General features: G+C 43.9%; 1 protein-coding gene across 1 annotated transcript in view; it reads right to left on the minus strand.

Moving 5' to 3' along the window:
• Positions 1-20051, minus strand: part of LOC147092692 (NACHT, LRR and PYD domains-containing protein 3-like) — a 452481-nt gene extending 432430 nt beyond the window's left edge. Inside the window, 5 exon segments of the mRNA XM_085975667.1 lie at positions 15235-15327; positions 15470-15640; positions 16484-16570; positions 17448-19226; positions 20041-20051. Of these exon segments, the coding sequence (XP_085831793.1) occupies positions 15235-15327; positions 15470-15640; positions 16484-16570; positions 17448-19226; positions 20041-20051 (2141 nt within the window).
• Between the last annotated feature and the right edge of the window lie 367 nt (positions 20052-20418).

A 20418-nucleotide genomic window follows, 5' to 3' on the forward strand; every position in this document is an offset into this window, starting at 1 on the left:
TATTAAGCTTCCTTTCGACTGTTCCATCAAATATTCCCAGGGCAGGTACGGCAGGTGTTAAATACAGTGTAAATCTCGCTGTATTTAGGTTCGTCAAGCAGAGTCAACTCAGTTACAGCATGTGCTCAATCCAGCGTAATACTCCTCAGACACTATCCAATGAAGCAAATTAACTCAGGTACAGCACGGTACGGTTGCAGGATAAAATTCCGTGTACATATAACTTTCAAGCTCTCCCAGGTGAGGTAGGGGCAAGGTTCACACAGGAGTGAATAACCAATCAAATTGCCGCATCAAAGGCCGAGCCTTATGGCAAATGTTGAACAGCTGACGATACCAGGTTCGACTCTCACCTCGGCAAAATCCTAGACTGATTGGATTCTCAGGAAATTTCCCCATTCCTGAAATCATTGCTGAAGCTTTCTGTTTTATCCCGTCTTTGATTCTCGGTGCCATGGTACCACCAGATATATTGTGTGAAACCAATGATATTTCTCCTATCCCAGTTAGTGTAGTGAAGAATCGCCTCCTCTCTCTCTCCACAGTCCTGATATACTGCTGACTCCGAGGAACAACCAATATATAAAAATGATTCATGTGAATTCCATAAACTGCGATCAGAACACAATGGGACTAGCTTTGAGACTTGAATATATTTAATTTGAATATATTTAGAGTTAATTACATTTGGTTGAATGACTTACTTTAATATTAACTTATTATTTCTGTCCTTGCCCCTATTTATAGGGGCTGTACTCACGAACAATATCGGCTGCCAACTTCAGCTGCACCCACAATAACTCACCACTGATGTGGCATAAACAGGGGCGGAAAACTGTCTCCAGATGATATCATAAAGGAGCCAGGAGCCAATCATACAGCAGCCAGTAACAATGTCACAAAGTAGCGGAGCTCTGCCCAGTCGAGGTGTCACAGGGTCACATGACCATGCTTTGTTCCTGGTGTGCAGTGTCACTGGGGATGAACACATGTTAATCATTCAGTCCCGGCTCCGACTCGTTCCATCGACTGAAATTCCAGGCAAGGAGCAAAATCACGCAAAATTGCCACTTACTCATTCTCCCTCCCATCCTCCAAATATGAGGCCCCACTATTCAATGGCCCAAATGTCCACCTTTTGATTTATACACCTCAAACACTCACTCACAAATTATCAAGTAGTGCGTCTCCCTCGTTTCTCGACAGTGAAATGCAGTTTTAGGTAATGGTGCGTTGATGAAGGTATAACAACCACTTCATCTGTGTTCTAAAACTAGCCTATTCCCTGCAACAGGAAGAGGCGTCAGAGGCACATTGTAGGGATCATCAGGGCTATAAATGGTTGGGGCCACATGAAGAATAATTGGAGGGGAAATCATGGGCAATAATAGTTAATGGTCCGTCTACACTGCCCCATCAAACACTTGCAGTCTAGTTATGATATGACAGACATGCAGATTAAATCAACCGCTAGACCATCCCATTAAACACTCCTAGGTCAGGAACAGCATGGCTTACATACAGTGTAAAACATATTTGAAGTGCCCATAAAACACTCCCACTTCAAGTCAAGCACAAGATAGTTACTGAGCAATGTTCCCTCTAAATTGCCCCATCAAACACTCCCAGGTTAGGTACAATATGGGTAAATAAAGAGCAAAGTTCCCTCAACACTGTCCCACCTGAAACTCCCAGGGGAGGTAGACAGGTGTTAGATACAATGTAAATCTCACTGTATTATCGTTCATCAGGCACAGTAAACTCAGATAAAGCATGTGACCAATGCAGTGTGCAGCTCCTCTAACACTACCCAATGAAGCACATCATCTCACGTAAGGCATTGTATGAATACAGGACAGAGATCCCTGTACATGTAAGCATGTAATCCGTTGAATGTGGAGGCTGGTGGGGTGAAAGGTGAGGGCAAGGGGAACCCTATCGTGGTTCTGGGAGGGAGGGGAAGAGGGGAGAGCAGATGTGCAGGAAATATAACTGACATGGTCAAGGGCCGTGTCAACCACAGCAGAGGGGACTCCTCAGTTGAGGAAAAAGGAAGACATGTCAGGAGCACTAGTAAAGAAGGTGGCATCTTCAGAACAGATGCGCCAGAGACGGAGACATTGGGAGAATGGAATAGAGTCCTTACAGGAAGCGGGTGGGTGGAAGTGCAGTCCAGGTAGCTGTGGGAGTCAATGGGCTTGTAGTGAATTTTTGTCAATAACCTAGCCCCAGTGATGGAGACAGAGAAGTCGAGGAAGGGAAGGGAAGTGTCGGCGATGGACCATGTGAAGGTAAGGGAAGGGTGGAAATTGGAAGCAAAGTGAATGAAATTTTGTAGTTCAGAGCGAGAGCAGGAAACAGCACTGATACAGTCATCAATGTACCAGAAAAAGAGCTAAGGGAGGGGACCTGAGTAGGACAGAGTAGAATGTCCCATAGTTGGGACCCATGCAGGTTCCCATAGCAACACCTTTAATTTGGAGGAAGTGAGTAGAATCAAAGGAGAAGTTGTTCGATGTGAGAACCAGTTCAGCCAGGCGGTGGAGAGTGGTGGTGAATGGGGACTGGTTGGGCCTCTGTTCAAGAAGAAGTGGAACGCCCTCAGGAAACCCTGGTCGTTCATCAGGCACAGTGAACTTAGATACAGCATGTAACCAATGCAGATTGCAGCTCCTCTAACACTACCCAATGAAGCACACCATCTCAAGTAAGGCGTTTTATGAATACAGGACAGAAACCCCTGTACATGTAAGCATCACACACTCCCAGGTGAGGAATGGGTGAGCTTTGCATCCCAGTGAATCCCCAGTCAAATTGCCGCATCAGATGCCGAGCCTTTTGCCAGAAATTAAACAGCACCCAATAGATTGTTAGACACTCACCTTGAAAAAATCCTGCACTGATGGGGTTCTCAGTGGAGCTCCTCGTCTTTCCAAACATGCATGATGCTTCCTGATTAATCCCGTCTTGTTCAATGAGAGTTTTGGTCCCATCAGATCTGTTCTGTGAAACCAGCGACCTTTCTCGAGTCGCAGTTAGTGTGATGCTGATTCGATATTGCTCTCTCCACCTTCCTGAGATAATGCTCACTCCGAGAAAGTTTTAAAATCAAAATGATTCATTAAGTCTGGAATCTGTTACACAAAATCAATGGGACTATTTATGTGACTATCAATGTATTTAATTTGAATATATTTACCATTAATGGGAATTGGTTGAATGACTTACTTTAATATTAAATTGTTCTTTTCTTTCCTTGCCCCTATTTAAAGGGACTTAACTCACTCACAATATCAGCTGCCAAATCCAGCGCTGCACACAGTCACGCACCACTGATAGAGCATAACCAGGAGCGGAAACCTGTCATAAAAAGAGAAAATGCTGGAAATACTCAGCAGCTCAGGCAGTATCTCTGGATTTAGAAACAGAGCTAAAGGTCGATGATCCTTTGTCAGAACTGGAAAAACCTGGAGATTTAACAGATTTCAAGCACCGGTTAGGGCAGGGAAAGGGGGAGGGGAGCTGAGAACAAAAGGGAAGGTCTGTGATAGGATGGAAGGCAGGAAAAAATAAGAGACATTAAGAGAGATTAAGAGATGGTGCAAAGCAAAGCAGATCGTAATGGGACAAGTTAAGAAACAAAAGATGGCTCTAGATGAAGTGTAAAAGGTGCTGGCAGAATGAAAGACAGCTGCCATGTGGGAGAGAGAAATAAAATTAAACCAATTGGAAAAAAAACGATAGGGGCCGAGGTTCTGGTCTGAAATTGCTGAACTCTAGTTTGAGTCCAGAAGGCTGTAAAGTGCTAATCGAAAGATGAGGTGCAGTTCCTCAAGCTTACATTGAGCTTCATTGGAACAGATTAAGAGCGGAGGATGGAGAGGTCAGAGTGGGTGTGGAGCGGAGAATTAATGTGACCGGTGACCGCTAGCTCGGGGTCACCCTTATGGACTGAATGGAAGTGTTCCGCAAAGTGTTCACCCAATCTGCGTTTGGTCTCCCCAATGTAGAGGAGATCGCATTGTGAGCTGTGAATACAGTGTACTAAATTGCGAGAAGCGCAAGTGAATCACTGTTTCACCTGGAAGAAGTGTTTTGGGCACTGGACAGTGGGAAGGGTGGAGGTAAAAGGTCATGTGTTGCGTCTCCTTTGCTTCCACGGGATGTTCTGGGCGAAGGGGAAGGGGTGTTGGGGGTGATAGAGGAGTGGACCAGGGTGTCGCAGAGGGAGCAGTCCCTTCAGAATGCTGAAGGGGAGGTGAGGGGATGATGCGTTTGGTGGTGGGATCATACTGGAGGTGGTGGAATTGTTGGTGGATGATCCATTGAATGTGGAGGCTGGTGGGGTGAAAGGTGAGGGCAAGGGGAACGCTATCGTGGTTCTGGGAGGGAGGGGAAGAGGGGAGAGCAGAAGTGCAGGAAATAGAACTGACACAGTCAAGGGCCGTGTCAACCACAGCAGAGGGGAATCCTCAGTTGAGGAAAAAGGAAGACATGTCAGAAGCACTAGTAAGGAAGGTGGTATCATCAGAGTGGATGCGCCTGAGATGGAGAAACTGGGAGAATGGAATAGAGTCCTTACAGGAAGCAGGGTTGGTGGAAGTGCAGTCCAGGTAGCTGTGGGAGTCAGTCGGCTTGTAGTGAATATTTGTCAATAGCCTAGCCCCAGTGATGGAGAGAGAGAATTCGAGGAAGGGAAGGGAAGTTTCGGAGATGGACCATGTGAAGGTGAGGGAAGGGTGGAAATTGGAAGCAAAGTGAATGAAATTTTGTAGTTCAGGGCGGGAGCAAGAAACAGCACTGATACAGTCATCAATGTGCCAGAAAAAGAGCTAAGGGAAGGCACCTGAATAGGACTGGAACAAAGAATGTTCCACATATCCTAAGAAAATGCAGGCATAGCTGGGACGCATGCGGGTTCCCATAGCAACACCTTTAATTTGGAGGAAGTGAGTGGAGTCAAAGGAGAAGTTGTTCATTGTGAGAACCAATTCAGCGAGGCGGTGGAGGGTGGTGGTGGATGGGGACTGGTTGGTCCTCTGTTCAAGGAAGAAGTGGAGCGCCCGCAGCCTATCCTGGTGGGGGCTGGAGGTGTAGGGGGATTGTACGTTCATAGTGAAAATAAGATGGCTGGGGCCATGAAACTGGAAACTGTTAAAGTGGCGGAAGGTGTCGGAAGAGTCAAGGATGTAGGTGGGAAGAGACTGGGCAAGGGGAGAAAAAATAGCGTTGTGATATAAAGAGATAAGTTCCGTGATGCAAGAACAGGCTGGAACGATGGATCTACCAGGGCAGTCCTGTTTGTGGATCTTGGGAAGGAGGTAGAAGCGGGCTGGGTGGGGATCGGGAACTATGAGATTGGCTGCCGTGGGGGGAAGATCTCCAAGGGAGATGAAGACAGTGACGGTCTGGGAAACGGTGGCTTGATGTTCAGTAGTGGGGTCATAGTCCAGACGGAGGTAGGAGGAGGTTTCGGAGTGTTGGCGTTCATCCTCCACTAGATAGAGGTCAGTTCGCCATAGAACAAAAGCACCACCCTTGTCAACAGGTTTAATGAAAATGTTGGGTTTGGATCTGTGAGAATGGAATGCTGCAGTTCAGAGGGAGGTATGTTGGAGTGAGTGAAGGAAGCAGAGAAATTGAGATGGCCGATATCACGCCGGCAGTTTGCAATGAAAAGATCTAGAGCAGTTAAGAGGCCAGGGGAGGGGTGCAAGTAGAATGAGAATTCAGAAAACGGGAGAAAGGATCAGCTATGTGGGGGCAAGAGTCCTGGCCAAAGAAGTGGGCACAGAGACAAAGGCGATGGAAAAGAGCTCAGCATCGTGCTGAGCTCGAAATTCATTGAGATGGGGGCGTAAAGGGATGAAGCTCAGGCCTTTGCTAAGGACTGATCGTTCGGGGTCAGAGAGGGGAATGTCAGTGAGGATAGTGAAAACACAGCAGTGGGCGAGATTGTAAGAAGTGATGGGGTCAGAGGAAAGTAAAGGTGGTGTTTGTGTCCAAGATTTGTTGAAGCTATCTCCAGGTGACATCACGAAGGAGCCAATAGCCAATCACACAGCAGCCAGTAACAACGTTACAAAGCAGCCAGAGCCCCGCCCAGTCGAGGTGTCACAGGGTCACATGACCATGCCCAGCTCCTGGCGTGCAATCTCACGGGAGATGAACACATGTTGTACATTCAGTCCTGTATCCGAACCCGTTCCCAGAGTACCTTCACCACGCAGACTACAGCGGTTCACCACCACCTTCTCAAGGGCCAATAGGGATGGGCAATAATGCTGGCCTTGCCAGCGACGCCCACAGCCCATGAACGGAAAAATAATAGGCAGGGAGGACAAGCTCACAAAATTGACCCTTAGGAATTCACCCTACCATCCTCCAAATATGAGGACCCACTGTTCAATGGCCCAAATCTCCACCTTTTGGTTTATACACCCTGAAGTTTCCCATCCATAACATCAGGCAGTCTGTCTCCTCCTGCCTTGGCAGTGAAAGGCAGTTTGTGGTAATGGTGCTTGAATGATGATATAACAAACATCTCGGTGTTCTAAAATCAGTCTATTCCCTGTAACAGGAAGCGGCGACAGAGCTACATTGAAGCGATCATTAGGGCTGTTCATGGGTGTGGCAATTGGTGCCATAATTTGACTGGAAATCATGGGCGATAATACTTAGAGCTTCTTCTACATTGTCCCATCAAACACTCCTAGGTCAGGTACAGCATGGGTTAGACACAGTGTGAAGCATATTTAAACTGCCCATCAAACACTCTCAGATCAGGTTCAGCACGGGGTAGATATTATGTGAAGCTCCCTCTACACGATCCCATCAAACATACCAAGGATAGGTACAGAAATTGGTAATTACAGAGTAAAGGTCCCTCTACAAATTCCCATCATACACCCCCAGGGCAGGTATAGCACGGGTTAGAATCAGAGTAAATATCCCTCAACGCTGGCCTATTGATACAATGTAAATCTCTCTGTATAGTGGTTCATTAAGCCCAGTGAACTCAGACACAGCATGTGGACCATGCAGCGTACAGCTCTTCTTACTCTACCCAAGGCTGCTCACCATCTCAGGTACAGCATGCTATGAATACAGGACAGAAATCCCTGTAGATGTAAGCATCCCACACTCTCAAGTGATGTATGGGCGATCTTTACATCCCAGTGAATTCACAGGCAAATTACCGCATCAGATGCCGAATCTTTTCTCAGATGCTGTTTAACCAGGGTGTAAACCTGTCGCCAAGTGACATTACAAATGAGCCAGGAGCCAATCACAGAGCAGCTAAGACAATTGTGACACAGCAGCTGGATCCACTCCAACATGAGTTTGTACTTCTTGCAATTTAGTGTACTGTATTCGCTGCTCAGGGTGCGGTCTCCTCTACACTGTGGAAACCAAACGCAGATTGGGTGACTAGTTTGTGGAACAACTCCATTCAGTCCGTAAGGTTGACCCCGGGCTTCCAGTCACCTGTCGCTTTAATTCACCGCTCCACTTCCCATCTGATCTCTCGGTCCTCTGCCTCTTACACTGTTGCAATGAAGCTCAATGTAAGCTCGAGGAACAGCACCTCATCTTTTGTTTAGGCCCTTTACAGCCTTCGGGACTCAACATCGAGTTCAACAATTTCAGACTACAAGATCGGCCCCCATCTTTATGTTTAGCTCACATGGCAGCTGTTCATAATTCTGCCATTGCCATTTACACCGCATCTAGACTAATTTTTTAGTTATTTAACTTGTCCCATTACCATCTCCTTGACGTGCACCATCATCAATTTTATCTAATAATCTCTCCTGTCTTCCATTCTATCACAGACTTTCCCTTTTGTTCTTTCCTCCCCTCCTCCCTTTCCCTGCCCATACACTTGCTTAAAATGTTGTTAAATCTCTAACTTTTTCCAGTTCTGATGAAGTGCCACGACCTGAAACGTTAACAGTGCTTCTCTCTCTACAGATGCTCCCTGATCTGCTGAGTGTTTCCAGCATTTTCTGTTTATATTTCAGATTTCCAGCATCTGCAGTGTTTTGCTTTTGTATCAGAATAGTGAAAGAATCCGCTTCTCACTGAGGGAGGTCATTCCTGTGTGACCCCGGTAGCAGCCAACCTTGCACCGCCTGGAGTCCCAAGTGTACAGATGACCTGTTGTAGATACAGGGCCTTTTATAAACTCATTTAGAATCTGGACTTCGAGACGAGATCGCCATTGACTGTATATTAACGGATGATTCCAGTTCTATCGCTGCAGACTGCCTCAGTGATTTATTATTCAAGTGAAATTGCAGAATTCTGGGATTTGATTTGCTTTCCGACCATTTACATTGTGTTTATTTCTCAAAAGTTTATCAAAGTCGAGTGGAATCAGTTCAGCGGAGATGCAAAGGAAGATCTGAGCTTGCTGCGTGAATCCAGATCCGGGCTGGCCGTGCTCGTCTGCTTCCAGACTGAAGGAACTCTCCAGTGATGCGATTAGCATTGAGCGCACAAACTGTGTGCTTTGTTTTGGGAGTTAGTGAGAGTTAGTCAGCGCTTGCACAATAACTTGATGTAGGAAAATTGTTAGCTTTAATTTCACAATAATACTGTGTTCACGGTGAGTAGACGAACTATCTATGGCCAAATTGTTTGTAAATTCGGCAGAAATTTTGAATTTGTTTTGCTAACGAGATGCATTGCAGTTAGTGTTTCACAGTATTCTCAGTACAATAGAAATGCTCTCTGGAGGAGTCCGTGTTCCATGTTTACGTGGAATGTGAAAGGTTACAGTCACGCTTCCATTATTTGAAGGGACTGCTCCTCGATTTTTGGCTGCACTTCAGTCCCATGCTCCTGATCTCTGGTCTCCTGGTGCTGGGGCTCCTGGGCCTGGCCAAAGTGGCCATTAACTGGTCCAGACAGCGGGCGGCCGAGGGGGTTTATCGGCCTGACTGTCTGCCTCTCTTCCTTGGCCACATTCTCGCCCAGGTGGCCTTGGAGATGGAGCTGGCACGCTCGAGGCCTTCCGCGACCGGTGGACACCGCAAGGACTGGAGTGCATCATCACCCCCGGCAACAGCATTTTAATTTAAGCTGTTAAGTCACCTTTAATTTTTTTTAAGTTACAATTTATGTGTTTATTGTTTCCACCAAAAGAGCTACAATAGAAATGCGGCCCTTGTATGATTAATTATTTGCACCAAATAGGCACGGTCTCTAAATTGTCAGACAGCTCGTCCAACATCCAGTACTGGATGAACAGAAATTTCCTCCAACTAAATATTGGGAAAACCGAAGCCATTTATAATCTTCTGGTACTTGGACTTATTTCATAGATCAGCATTTGTTTATTTTTCATCAAACTCACAATTTATTAGTCTCTATCTTTACAACTTCCTGTGTTGATGCTCACTAAAGGACTAACAATGCTTTATACCTCCTACAAGTAATGTGGCTGAACTTCAGAAAGAGATTCCCAGCCATATATTCAATGTTAATTTTCAGGATTGAAATATATCATTTATAGAGGTAATAGAAACAACTCTTTTCCTTGTTTATGGATGCATTATATTGTTTGTTATGTTGTTCATGTTTGAGTTGAATTTGTCTCTGAAATCTCTCAGATGTTCACTTTATTTAACTTTCTTATCCAACTTCCCAAGTTATTCAAATGAAACTCGGTCGACGAAAAAAAGTATCCTCCACCTAAACTTGCACAGTGTAGATCTGCTATTAATAAATCAGCATCAATCCGTCTAACCATCTGTGTGCTGGGTTCCTTGCTATAAAAAGCTATATTCATCCACAGCAACCTCACAGCATGAACGCGATTATTGTCCTTTGTATCTGCATCAAATCAATTCAAACAGCTCTGCCGTCAGCTATTTTTAAGCGAGTAGTTTGTTTGTCACATTTTCTCCACAAATATTCATGAACCTTTTTTATTGCAAGAGACAGGTATTTTCTCAGTGCTTTTTTTTCCTAAAATTGCTTTGTAGCATTGGTAAGAAAACATGAAAGGGCGGACTAATAAATTCCTAATCAAAATTGACTGAGAAGGTTGTAAACGGCGCTATCCCATGTTTGTTTTGTTATGGGGGAAATGAAAAGTGGTGATTTTTCCACTGCAGGTCTTCTTTTACGATGGCGGGGATCGGTTCGGCTTTGCTCAGAGTGGCCGGGGATCATTGAATTCGGCGAAGAGAGTCTGGGACCAATTGATTCTGTCACTGAATTTCCATCAATCGAGGCCCCATTCAGACTCCAGGAGCTGTGCGCATATGTCCTGAATTTCTGGGACTTACCCGTTGCGCATAATGATTTGTCGAGAATTTTTTCTCTCTTTAAAGAGCCGGGAAAGAATCCTTCAGTAGCTTGCATGGTCTGTGGGATCTACAGCCCGAACCTCTGCAAGGATCCAGTGCCCCGTCTCACGGGAGCAGTCACAACCACCGAGGCCTAACTCATAGTTTTACTCCTATGCCCTTAACCCTATATGTTTAATTCTATAAAGAGTAAGTTCAGAAATCTACTCATTTTTAATCAGTAGTATTTCTCTATTTGGATTTCCAGCTCCTACTCACTCCCTTAGTTTACCGGGAATTCAATGATCAGGTGTCTCTTCATTTCTTTGCGATGATTGTTATTTTCATCATCCTGTGATCCCCTGGTCTGCAGCAGCGGTCGCGGTATGTGGTTATAATGGAATGGACAGAGATTGGAAAGACTGTAATTCTATATTCGCCCTTCTGTCTGTTTCCTCTGACCCACACAGCTGTAAGAGCGGGACGTATTTCCACTTCCAGGAGCACAGCCATTGGTCACTCTTAACCTCCTGGCCATAATTCTTCACAGACGATTCATCAAGTTCCCTCCAAAGTCTCCAGGGCTCTGGCATTATAATGTGGTACAAAATACACTACAATGCCTCGTGTTTAACTCATCTGTGCCCTTAATGTGAATCGTTACAAGCCAGAATGGAGGGCAGTTACACCCTGATCTACACGGCTGCGATTGCTCCTGGGTGCTGTTTTCTCAACAGACCTGTTTTTGTCTATTCAGTAATATTCCATCACCAGTCTGAAGTTGCATTCCCGAGGGACTGTGGCTTGGTATGGCTGCATTAGAGAAGGAGGCAGCCTGTCAGGTAAAGATGATAGAGAGATGAAGGAAAGGGAGAGAGGGACAGACGGATAGAATATCAGTGTCATTGAGAGAGCTGGTAGATCGGGAAAAGGGAACAAAAAAATCCAATAGAGAGGGAGAAGTAGGCAGAGTGATTGAGGAGGGAGGTGACAGGAGAGATGGAAGTCGACATAGAGAGAAATAGTAATGTCCAGATTTTTCTCCTACCCCATTTTGGCTTTCTAGAAATTACAGACTGTTTCTTTCGTGGCATCAGTGCGGCTCAAAGTGCTCAGTTAGGAAAGTATCCCTTATCCCTTCTTAACCACCATATCTACCTGTCCTGCTCCATTCCGGGATCTGGGGACATGCACTCCAGGTCCCTCTTTTCCTTTAAATAAGGAGCATAATGGGGGTGTGTGGGTCTGCATCTCACCATAGAACCAGCCACACACTATCTCTTTCGATTTCCATTTTTGGCAGATAACCAACGAGAAACAATTTCTAGCAATTGCTCCAGCACGATGCTGATGCCGTTGGCAGACTGGATAATTTGAGATGTCCAGCTGTGACCTCACATCACTGGGCGGACTGACCCCTGGGTCTGTACCTGTGCACCTGCAGTTCCGCTTTTCCTAACCTGCCACTTACTGTCACTATGCACTGGTTTAGTTCCGAGCACTGAAACTGGGATCTTCCCCGAGATCACATGCTGTCACTGAGCTGTTGGTGTACATTGTACCCACAATCTCATTCATACCTTGACATCTGTAGCACGGCTCATTCATACAGATGGCTTGAGATTTAATTCCATACCCGTGTTAGCTGTGGCTCAGTGGCAACACAATCACTTCTGAACGTTGTGTTATAACCCCTGTTAGACGCTGGTATTCATTGTCCCAAGCGATATATGTCAAGGGAGCAGATTAACTTTTAACCCTTTCACCTTACCTCCTCACTGAGGAACCGTCTGTGTTTTACCTCCCAGCCTATGTCTAGAAGTGAATGATGCCTAAAGTTGCTCGCTGAACTGTCTTTATCTCCCAGTTCCGATTGAATATGAGTTCACCACACCGACCCTCAATAGGATCCCACAAGCAGCTGAGTGAATTTATTAACGCTTTCTTGCCAATTTTTCAAAGAAGTCAGACAGTAAATCGTCAACTGATAATCGTTTATTGACTTCAAAATCATAACCATCATAAATTAAGCATTGAGTATACCAATAATTAGTAAATAAAAAAGATGTAGATGGGTCGCCTAGCAGTTTTAATAACACAGAATTAATAGGCAGACAATTAATAGAATGAATAAGATATATATTACAATCAGCTCCGTGCATCTTCGTAATTCAGCATTAGCTGGGTCGCTGATTATCAAATTATAGTTGACATCAGTGTCTGAGATGACTGCAGGTTAGGTAGATTATGTTCGGATTGACTATTTGAGGATCTGATGAATTAACAGCATTAGATCGCCAGACTGTGCAATAGATTGGAGGAGAAACAGACCTTGGGCGTTAGAGCAAAACAGCCGAAGCTGATTCAGCGGCTCATTGTGCGCTCGGCCCGATACTCTTTCCCATTGACTGTTGCTTTTACCGAATTGGCGGGTTATTGTGCACTTGGCCCGTTTCACTTTCTCATTGACTACCATTTTCACCGATGAGATGTTAATCCAGGGCCTCCTGTGAATGTTCATGTGGAACTAACAGATCCAACAGCACTGATACAAGACATGGGGAGCGTGGACCTCTATCCCTCAACTTGCTGCTCGAATGTGAAACTGGCGTCAGAAATCGATAGCCTCACAGAAAACGTTCAATATCCATTTCAATGATCCGAAACACCAGTTTTACTTCAGATTGGTAAATCTTTCCCATCCATTCTCGAGCTGTGGGTGTCCCTGGTAAGGCCCCATAAATTACCCACTCAAATTGTCCTGAGAAGTTGCTGGTGGGCAGTCTTGCTGAACCGTTAACCTAGCTGTTTGCTACAATTGAGTGTCTCACTGGGGCACTTCAAAGACAGGTAATATAACAGTCAGCCACATTGGTAAGGGACTGGGGTCATATTCAGGCCAGTGCAGGTAGGGGCGACAGGTTTCTTTCCCAAAAAAACATTGGTGAATTGCGTTCCAAATAAAAATCGGGGAAATTAATTGACACAGATTTTTTTTGAAATTCCACTTTCTTTTAAACTGATTTTAAATTATCAAACTGCCATCTGAACTCATGTTCTCTAGGTTGTGAGCACGGCCTCTGGATAACTACACCAGTAACATAACCGCCACACGACCCTACCCTGATAGTTGAAATCTACTCCATTGAATAGACATTTATATTTATCTCATTGCAATGTGTGGGCTATGAGGGCTAATTTGTTGCTGGATTTACCTACATTACAAAAGTGACAATACCTCAAAAGTATGTGAATTGTGTTAAGAGATGGAAGTTTTTTCCTCCTTCGTTTACCTGTTCCTCCCACTATATATGTATTATTCCCTAATTAATTTATGATGATTAATTTGACATTTCTGACTTGTGATATTTTCATTAAACCATACAGTCAGGTCCCTCGGCCCCTCGATCTATCAGTCTGTGCCCCAAGCAATATCGAACACAGGGTCATTATCGTGCGTGTGTTTGTTCATCTAATCAGGTCATTGCCAATTATAATGGATTATTGGTTCAAATCACTGGATCTTTAATGTCTAATGAATAAAGATGAATTTCGCTATTTATTATACCTGAGTGGGGAGAGAACGGAACAAACTGCACCTGTTGGGGGAATGTAAAATAAAACAGAGAAAAATATAATGTACAGCAGGTCCATCAGTACCTGGAAAATCGTTTCAATACAAAATAGTTACATCACAAGTAACATGACCTGTAACATCAACTTTCTCTCCGTTCAACTTCTGATGATCTTGCTCTGTATTTAGATCAGTGTCTGTTTTTAGGCCCAGAGTGGTTCAGATTGTGGGACTTTACATGGGCCCTGTCCATTTACTGCAGTGCAGGTTCCACTGGCTCACTGAACGTTCACAACTTGTCACTCTTTGATGCCTGGGTAAATTTGCCACTTCAACTTCTTTATTTGGCACTGTGCAGTACCTATGTGTAATGCCAGCTGTTTAGAAATTCACCCTTCAATGTGCGATTTATAGGAATAGCAAGGGAACAGATTCTGCACAAATTACATTGTTTCAGCAATTGTTTCCTCATTTTGGGGAGCCAGAAAAACATTGATCATTTCAGTCCAATTCCACGGGTGCACCAGCCACAGGAATCTCCCCAACAGGATAAACTTTCTGGGTGACTCCAGCCATTGGTCGCTATTGGATAGTTGGACCCATCCCACCTAAAAAGACACTGTTCCCATCCTCAACCCACACAGGTTCAATTCCCCGAAGGGCAACTGAGTGCTGGCACTGAGCGGGAAACCTGGGAAATTTTTACCCCAAACGCAGTAATATTGAGTGCAATTGTCAGTGTCCCACTTTGGCACAGACGGAGCCCAACCCTTGGCCCTTCCTGTCAGTGCATTTCCCCAGTGCCCCATTGGGGAACATTGAGCCCCGGATATCCTGCAGAAGCAGCGCTGTGGGGGCCGGGCGGCTGAGTCCCGTGATCCTGTAGCTGGGCCTCTGACGTCACAACGGGAGATGACGCTCGCTCAGCTGGAGCTGTAAACCTTTAAAGAGCCGCTGAAAGGGGAGGGGCAGAAAATCGGCCAACAATGCTCACATAATGAGAGCAGTAATGTTTATAACTTAAAATGTTGATACTTCCACTGTCAGTCCGAGTCTGGATTCCCGCAACGCCTCCACGTGTCTCTTTCCAGTTGAACTGAACTGATTCTCCCTCAACCTGAAAAAAATTAAAGATTACACAGGAAATGAACAGATTGAACAACAGTGTGAACAGCAGGAAGACTGGGATTAATATTTTAATAATAATTCCAGACAGATATTACCGATAAAAGTGACTGAATCCCATTCATATTATATTTATTATATTAAACATTTACACAAACACTCACGTGACCCGCTCCAGACTCCTGCAGTTCAGTATGAGGCGGCAGAGAGGGGACAGATTGGTCTGTGAAGGAGTTTGATCCCAGGTTCAGAACCGTCAGTGACCGGTTTGTACTGAGAGCGGAGGCGAGATCCTCGGCACAAGAATCTGTGAGACCGACACCCCATAGCCTGGGGATCGGAGATGAGAAACAACAGTAATTAGTGTAAATCCCTAGAGATTAATAATAACACTATTACTGATACCAATAATAATGTACAGTGTCAGATATCCAGATATTATAAACACAATCTCACACAGTCTGGTACTTACCACAGTTCCTGCAGATTACACTCCGGTTTCCCCAGAGACGCAGACAGAAGTTTTACTCCTGAATCTCTCAATTTATTGTTACCCAGGTACAGAACCATCAGTGACCTGTTTGTACTGAGAGCGGAGGCGAGATTCCCGGTACACGAATCTGAGATACCGACATCCCATAGACTGGCGATCAGCAAGAGAAATAACAGGACTCAGGGTAAATATCCAGTGTTTTTTAATAACACTATTATTGACACTAATAATAATGTACAGTGTTTATTAATAACACTGCTACTGATACTAATAATAAAGTAGTGTTTATTAATAACACTGTTACTGAAACAAATAATAGTGTTCAGCATTTAATAATATCACTGTTACTGATACCATTGATACTGTTCAGCGTTTATTAATAACACTGTTACTGACACTAATAATAATGTACAGTGTTTATTAATAATGCTATTACTGATACTGATAATAATGTTCAGCGTTTATCAATATAACTGTTACTGATACTAATAATAATGTTCAGTGCTAATTAATAACACTATTACTATTACTAATAATATTGTTCAGTGTTTATTAATAACACTCTTTCTGACAGTAAAACTAGTGTTCAGAGTTTTTTAATAACACTATTACTGACACTGATAATAGTGATCAGAGTTTATTAATAACACTATTTCTGACAGTAATAATAGTGTTCAGTGTTTCTTAATAACACTATTATTGACAGTAAAACTAGTGCTCAGAGTTTATTAATAACACTATTCCTGATACTGATAATATTGTTCAGTCTATATTAATAACACTATTACTGATATGAATAATAATGTGCAGAGTTTATTAATAACAAAATTACCGATACTATTAATAATGTTCAGTGTTTATTAATAACAATTTTACTGATATTAATAATAAAGTACAGAGTTTATTAATAAAACTATTACTGGCTCTAATGTTAATGTACAGAGACAGGCATCCAGTTATTATAAACACAATCTCACACAATCTGGTACTTACTCCAGTTCCTCTATTGTACAGTCCGACATCCTCAGAGCTGCAGAAAGTATTTTCACTCCTGAATCTCCCAGTTTATTGCCTCTCAGTCTAAACATAAGCAGACAGAGAGAAACAAATTCAATCAAACACCTGAACTGATACAATTTTTTCTCTCGGATATTTAAGGAAACACTGAAAATACTTTTCACAATGAATAACCCGGTTTTCCTGTCACTGACAATGAATGCCACTCTGTCCAACACCCCATATATTCAGGCGCAGTCAGTAAATTAATTTATTAAATAAAGTGTTGTCTGTGTGAAGCATTTAAATGTCCCTGAATGCAGGCTCATTCCCTAATGATCAGAATTACCCTCCTGGAGCTCAGTGACTAGGCCCCGTCATGTTTGGGGAAACTTGTCTCATTTCTGCTGCTCTTAAATCCCGGATATTAAGATAAAGGGCGATTTTTCTGGAATTAAATGATAATGCGGTGATTTCCAGTTCTTTATACTCCATACATTTGATTAATCATTCCCTTTCCTACACCCACTGACAGTCCGTTAACTGTCACTTGCCTCTACACATTGGGAAGAGTGTTGCATACTCTGACACACGGGCTGCTGCAGTTAGTCTCGGCCTACGTGAGTAACAGTGAGAAGAAACCTCTTCAATTGACATATCTCAGGCAGTGAGAAAAACAGGAGTAAATATGATTTATTGCAATTAATTTATCAGACTCTCAGTCATCTGTATTTGCTGATCCGATAGAGATTGTAAAATCCCTGCTTGTTCACAAGGATCAGTTCCAGATTCTCCAGAACTTAGGGAATTACTAACCAATCCTATTATTGGTCATATTTGTGTTGAATCTGATTCTATCTGGTTTTAACTGAACTGTTTGTTTCCCTTCATTACTAAGCAACAACACAATCCGTGACTGTTCTACAATTGCCAAAACAGTTACAGATACATAAACAGTTACCTCAACACCCGGCATTTGTACAGTACGGGTCCCAGCCGCTGGAGACCTTCACACTCAATGTTGCAGTTCATTACATTGAGGTGTTTTATTGTATCACAGAGTCCAATAACATGAGACAGAACCGCACAGTCAATCGGGGTCAACCTCAATCCACTAAATCCAAGTGTTTCCACAGAACCCACTGTGTTCCGAGCCAGCGCTTTATTCTGAGACTCAAACAGGTAGTGGAATGTGTTCAGGAGGTTCCTTTTACCAGTTTCACTCCCTGTGTCTCCAATCTGTCCTTCAACCTTCTCCTTCACCCAGTCAATCACTCGGCAGTTGGTTTGCTGAAGAAATTGACCCAGAAACTCCTCCAGGGGCCAAGCTGACTGTGGGGAGGAGAGACCAGCAACAAAACGGAGAAATATCTCAAATCGCCCATCTTCCTTGCTGTGGGCCTCATGGAGGAGTTTCCAGATGTCCTCGGGAGCTGGAGTCAGGAATTGTGCGAGTGCGGCTACAAACTCTTGGATGGTGAGGTGTGGGAATGTGTACACCACGTTCGGGGCAGAATCATCTCTCTCCAAAAGTTCCATCATGAACCCAGACAGAAACTGGGAAGGTTGCAGATTGTACTTGACCAAATCTCCATTTCTAAAAACAATCATCTTCTCGGAGACTCCTGTGAAGGCCATCTCCCCAATCTTCAGTAACACATCACGGGGGCTTTCAATCTCTCGACCGTGGTTTTTCAGAATGTTGTAAATATAGTAGGAATATAGTTGGGTGATGGCCTTGGGAACTCGCTGCTGATTCCTGTCCTTTTGTGTAAAGAAGGGACCCAGTGACAGACCGAGGATCCAGCAGTAGGAAGGGTTGTAGCACATGGTGTACAGGATCTCGTTCTCCTCCACATGTTTGAAAACAGCTGCTGCCACCGTCTGATCTTCAAAAAACTTGTTGAAATACTCCTTCCTTTCTTCACCAACAAATCCCAGGATTTCAGCCCAGACACTGATCTCAGCCTTTTCCAATAAATGTAATGCAGTGGGGCGGCTGGTCACTAGCACTGAACATCCTGGGAGCAGCTTATGCTGTATTAAACTGTACACAATGTCAGACACTTCACACCAGTCTTCGGGATCTGTGCACATGTGCTGAGGTTCTGTATTTCTCCGATTGTCAGCAAAATCGATGCTGTCCTTGAATTTATCCAAACCATCGAATATAAACAGCAATCCCTCTGGGTTCTTCCAGAGCTCTCCCACAATATTCCCAAAGTAAGGATACAGATCCAGTATCAGATTCCTCAGGTTTATTCTACAGTTAATAGCGTTCAAATCTCGGAATTTAAAACTGAAAACAAATTGAAAATGTGTGTAAATTTTCCCCGTGGCCCAGTCATGTACAATCTTTTGTACCATTGCTGTTTTTCCAATCCCCGGGACTCCGCTCACAGCTCCTGACCTCCCAGAATTGGATTTTCTCTGGGAAAAACTGCTGTGGAACAATTGATCTGTTCGGATTTTTTCCAGTTCTCTCCGGAGATGTTTCTCTCTCCACTCTTCATGGTCTCGGCCTCTTGCCAGGAGTTCATGTTCTACAAGTTTCCGATCTCGAACAGTAGAAATGACTGTTAGCTCAGCGTATGGATCAGCCAGCTGGAAAACCTTAACCTTCTCCTTTATTAGGATAGTGTTCACTCTCAGTGTTTCAGTTTGTTCCCGGAGTGTTTCCTTGTGTTTCTGTTGAACATCTTCAATTAGAACAGAGAGAAAGTGGTTCTCAATGTTAGTTCTATTGACATAAAGCAACTTCTCAATACCATTTCACTATTCATTGAAATACTGCGAGATTTAATTCACAGCTTCAATAGATATCCATGTAGAAATTAAACTCAGTTAATGGAAACCTCGCTTGAAAGTAAACAATGGCCCAGAAAATTTTCCAATACTCATTTGACTCTAATATTTACTGAACATGGAGATTTCAAAAAAGGTGATATTTTCTGTGATAGTTAATACTATCCAGCCTTACCCTGTACTACAATAATCATGGGTGACTTTAATCTACATATACACTGGCCAAACTAAATTTGCAATAATACTGTGCTGGCCTTCATTGCAAAGGATTTGAGTACAGGGGCTAGGATATCTTACTGCAGTTGTGCAGGGCTTTGGTGAGACCACACCTGGAGTACTGTGTGCAGTTTCGGTCTCCTTAACAAAGAAAGGATATACTTGCCATAGAGGGAGTGCAGCGAAGGTTCACCAGGCTGATTCCCGTGTTGGCAGGACTGTCGTATGAGGAGAAATTGGGTCGACAGGGCCTCTATTCACTAGAGTTTAGAAGAATGAGAGTTGATCTCATTGAAACGTATACAATTCTGAAAGGGCTAGACATACTGGATGCAGGGAGGATGCTTTCCCTTGCTGGGGGGTCTAGAACGAGGGGTCACAGTCTCAGGATACTTGGTCGGACATTTAGGACTGAGATTAGGAGAAATTTCTTCACTCAGAGTGCGGTGAACCTGTGGAATTCTCTACCACAGATGTCTGTGGAGGCCAAGTCACTAAATATATTTAAGAAGGTGATAGATGATTTTCTATACACAAAAAGCATCAAGGGGTTTGGGGAGAGAGCAGGAATAAGGTATTGAGATTGAGGATCAGCCATGAACATATTGAATGGTGGAGCAGGCTCGAAGGGCCTTGCTCCTATTTTTCTATATTTCTATGTCTATATTCATAGAATCATAGAAAGTTACAGCACAGAAGGAGGCCCTTTCAGCCCATCGTGTCCGTGCCAGACAACAAAGAGCTATACAGCCGAATCCCACTTCCCATCTCTTGCTCCGTATCCCTGCAGGTTAGAGCATCCCAAGTGCACATCCAAGTACTTTTTAGATGTGGTTAGGGTTTCTGCCTCTACCCCCCTTTCAGGCAGTGAGTTCCAAACACCAACCACCCTCTGGGTGAAGACATTTCCT

Source organism: Somniosus microcephalus, unplaced genomic scaffold (genome assembly GCF_052327205.1).
Source record: "Somniosus microcephalus isolate GS21.2 unplaced genomic scaffold, FLI_Smic_1.0 unresolved_chr2, whole genome shotgun sequence".
Lineage (NCBI taxonomy): Eukaryota > Metazoa > Chordata > Chondrichthyes > Squaliformes > Somniosidae > Somniosus > Somniosus microcephalus.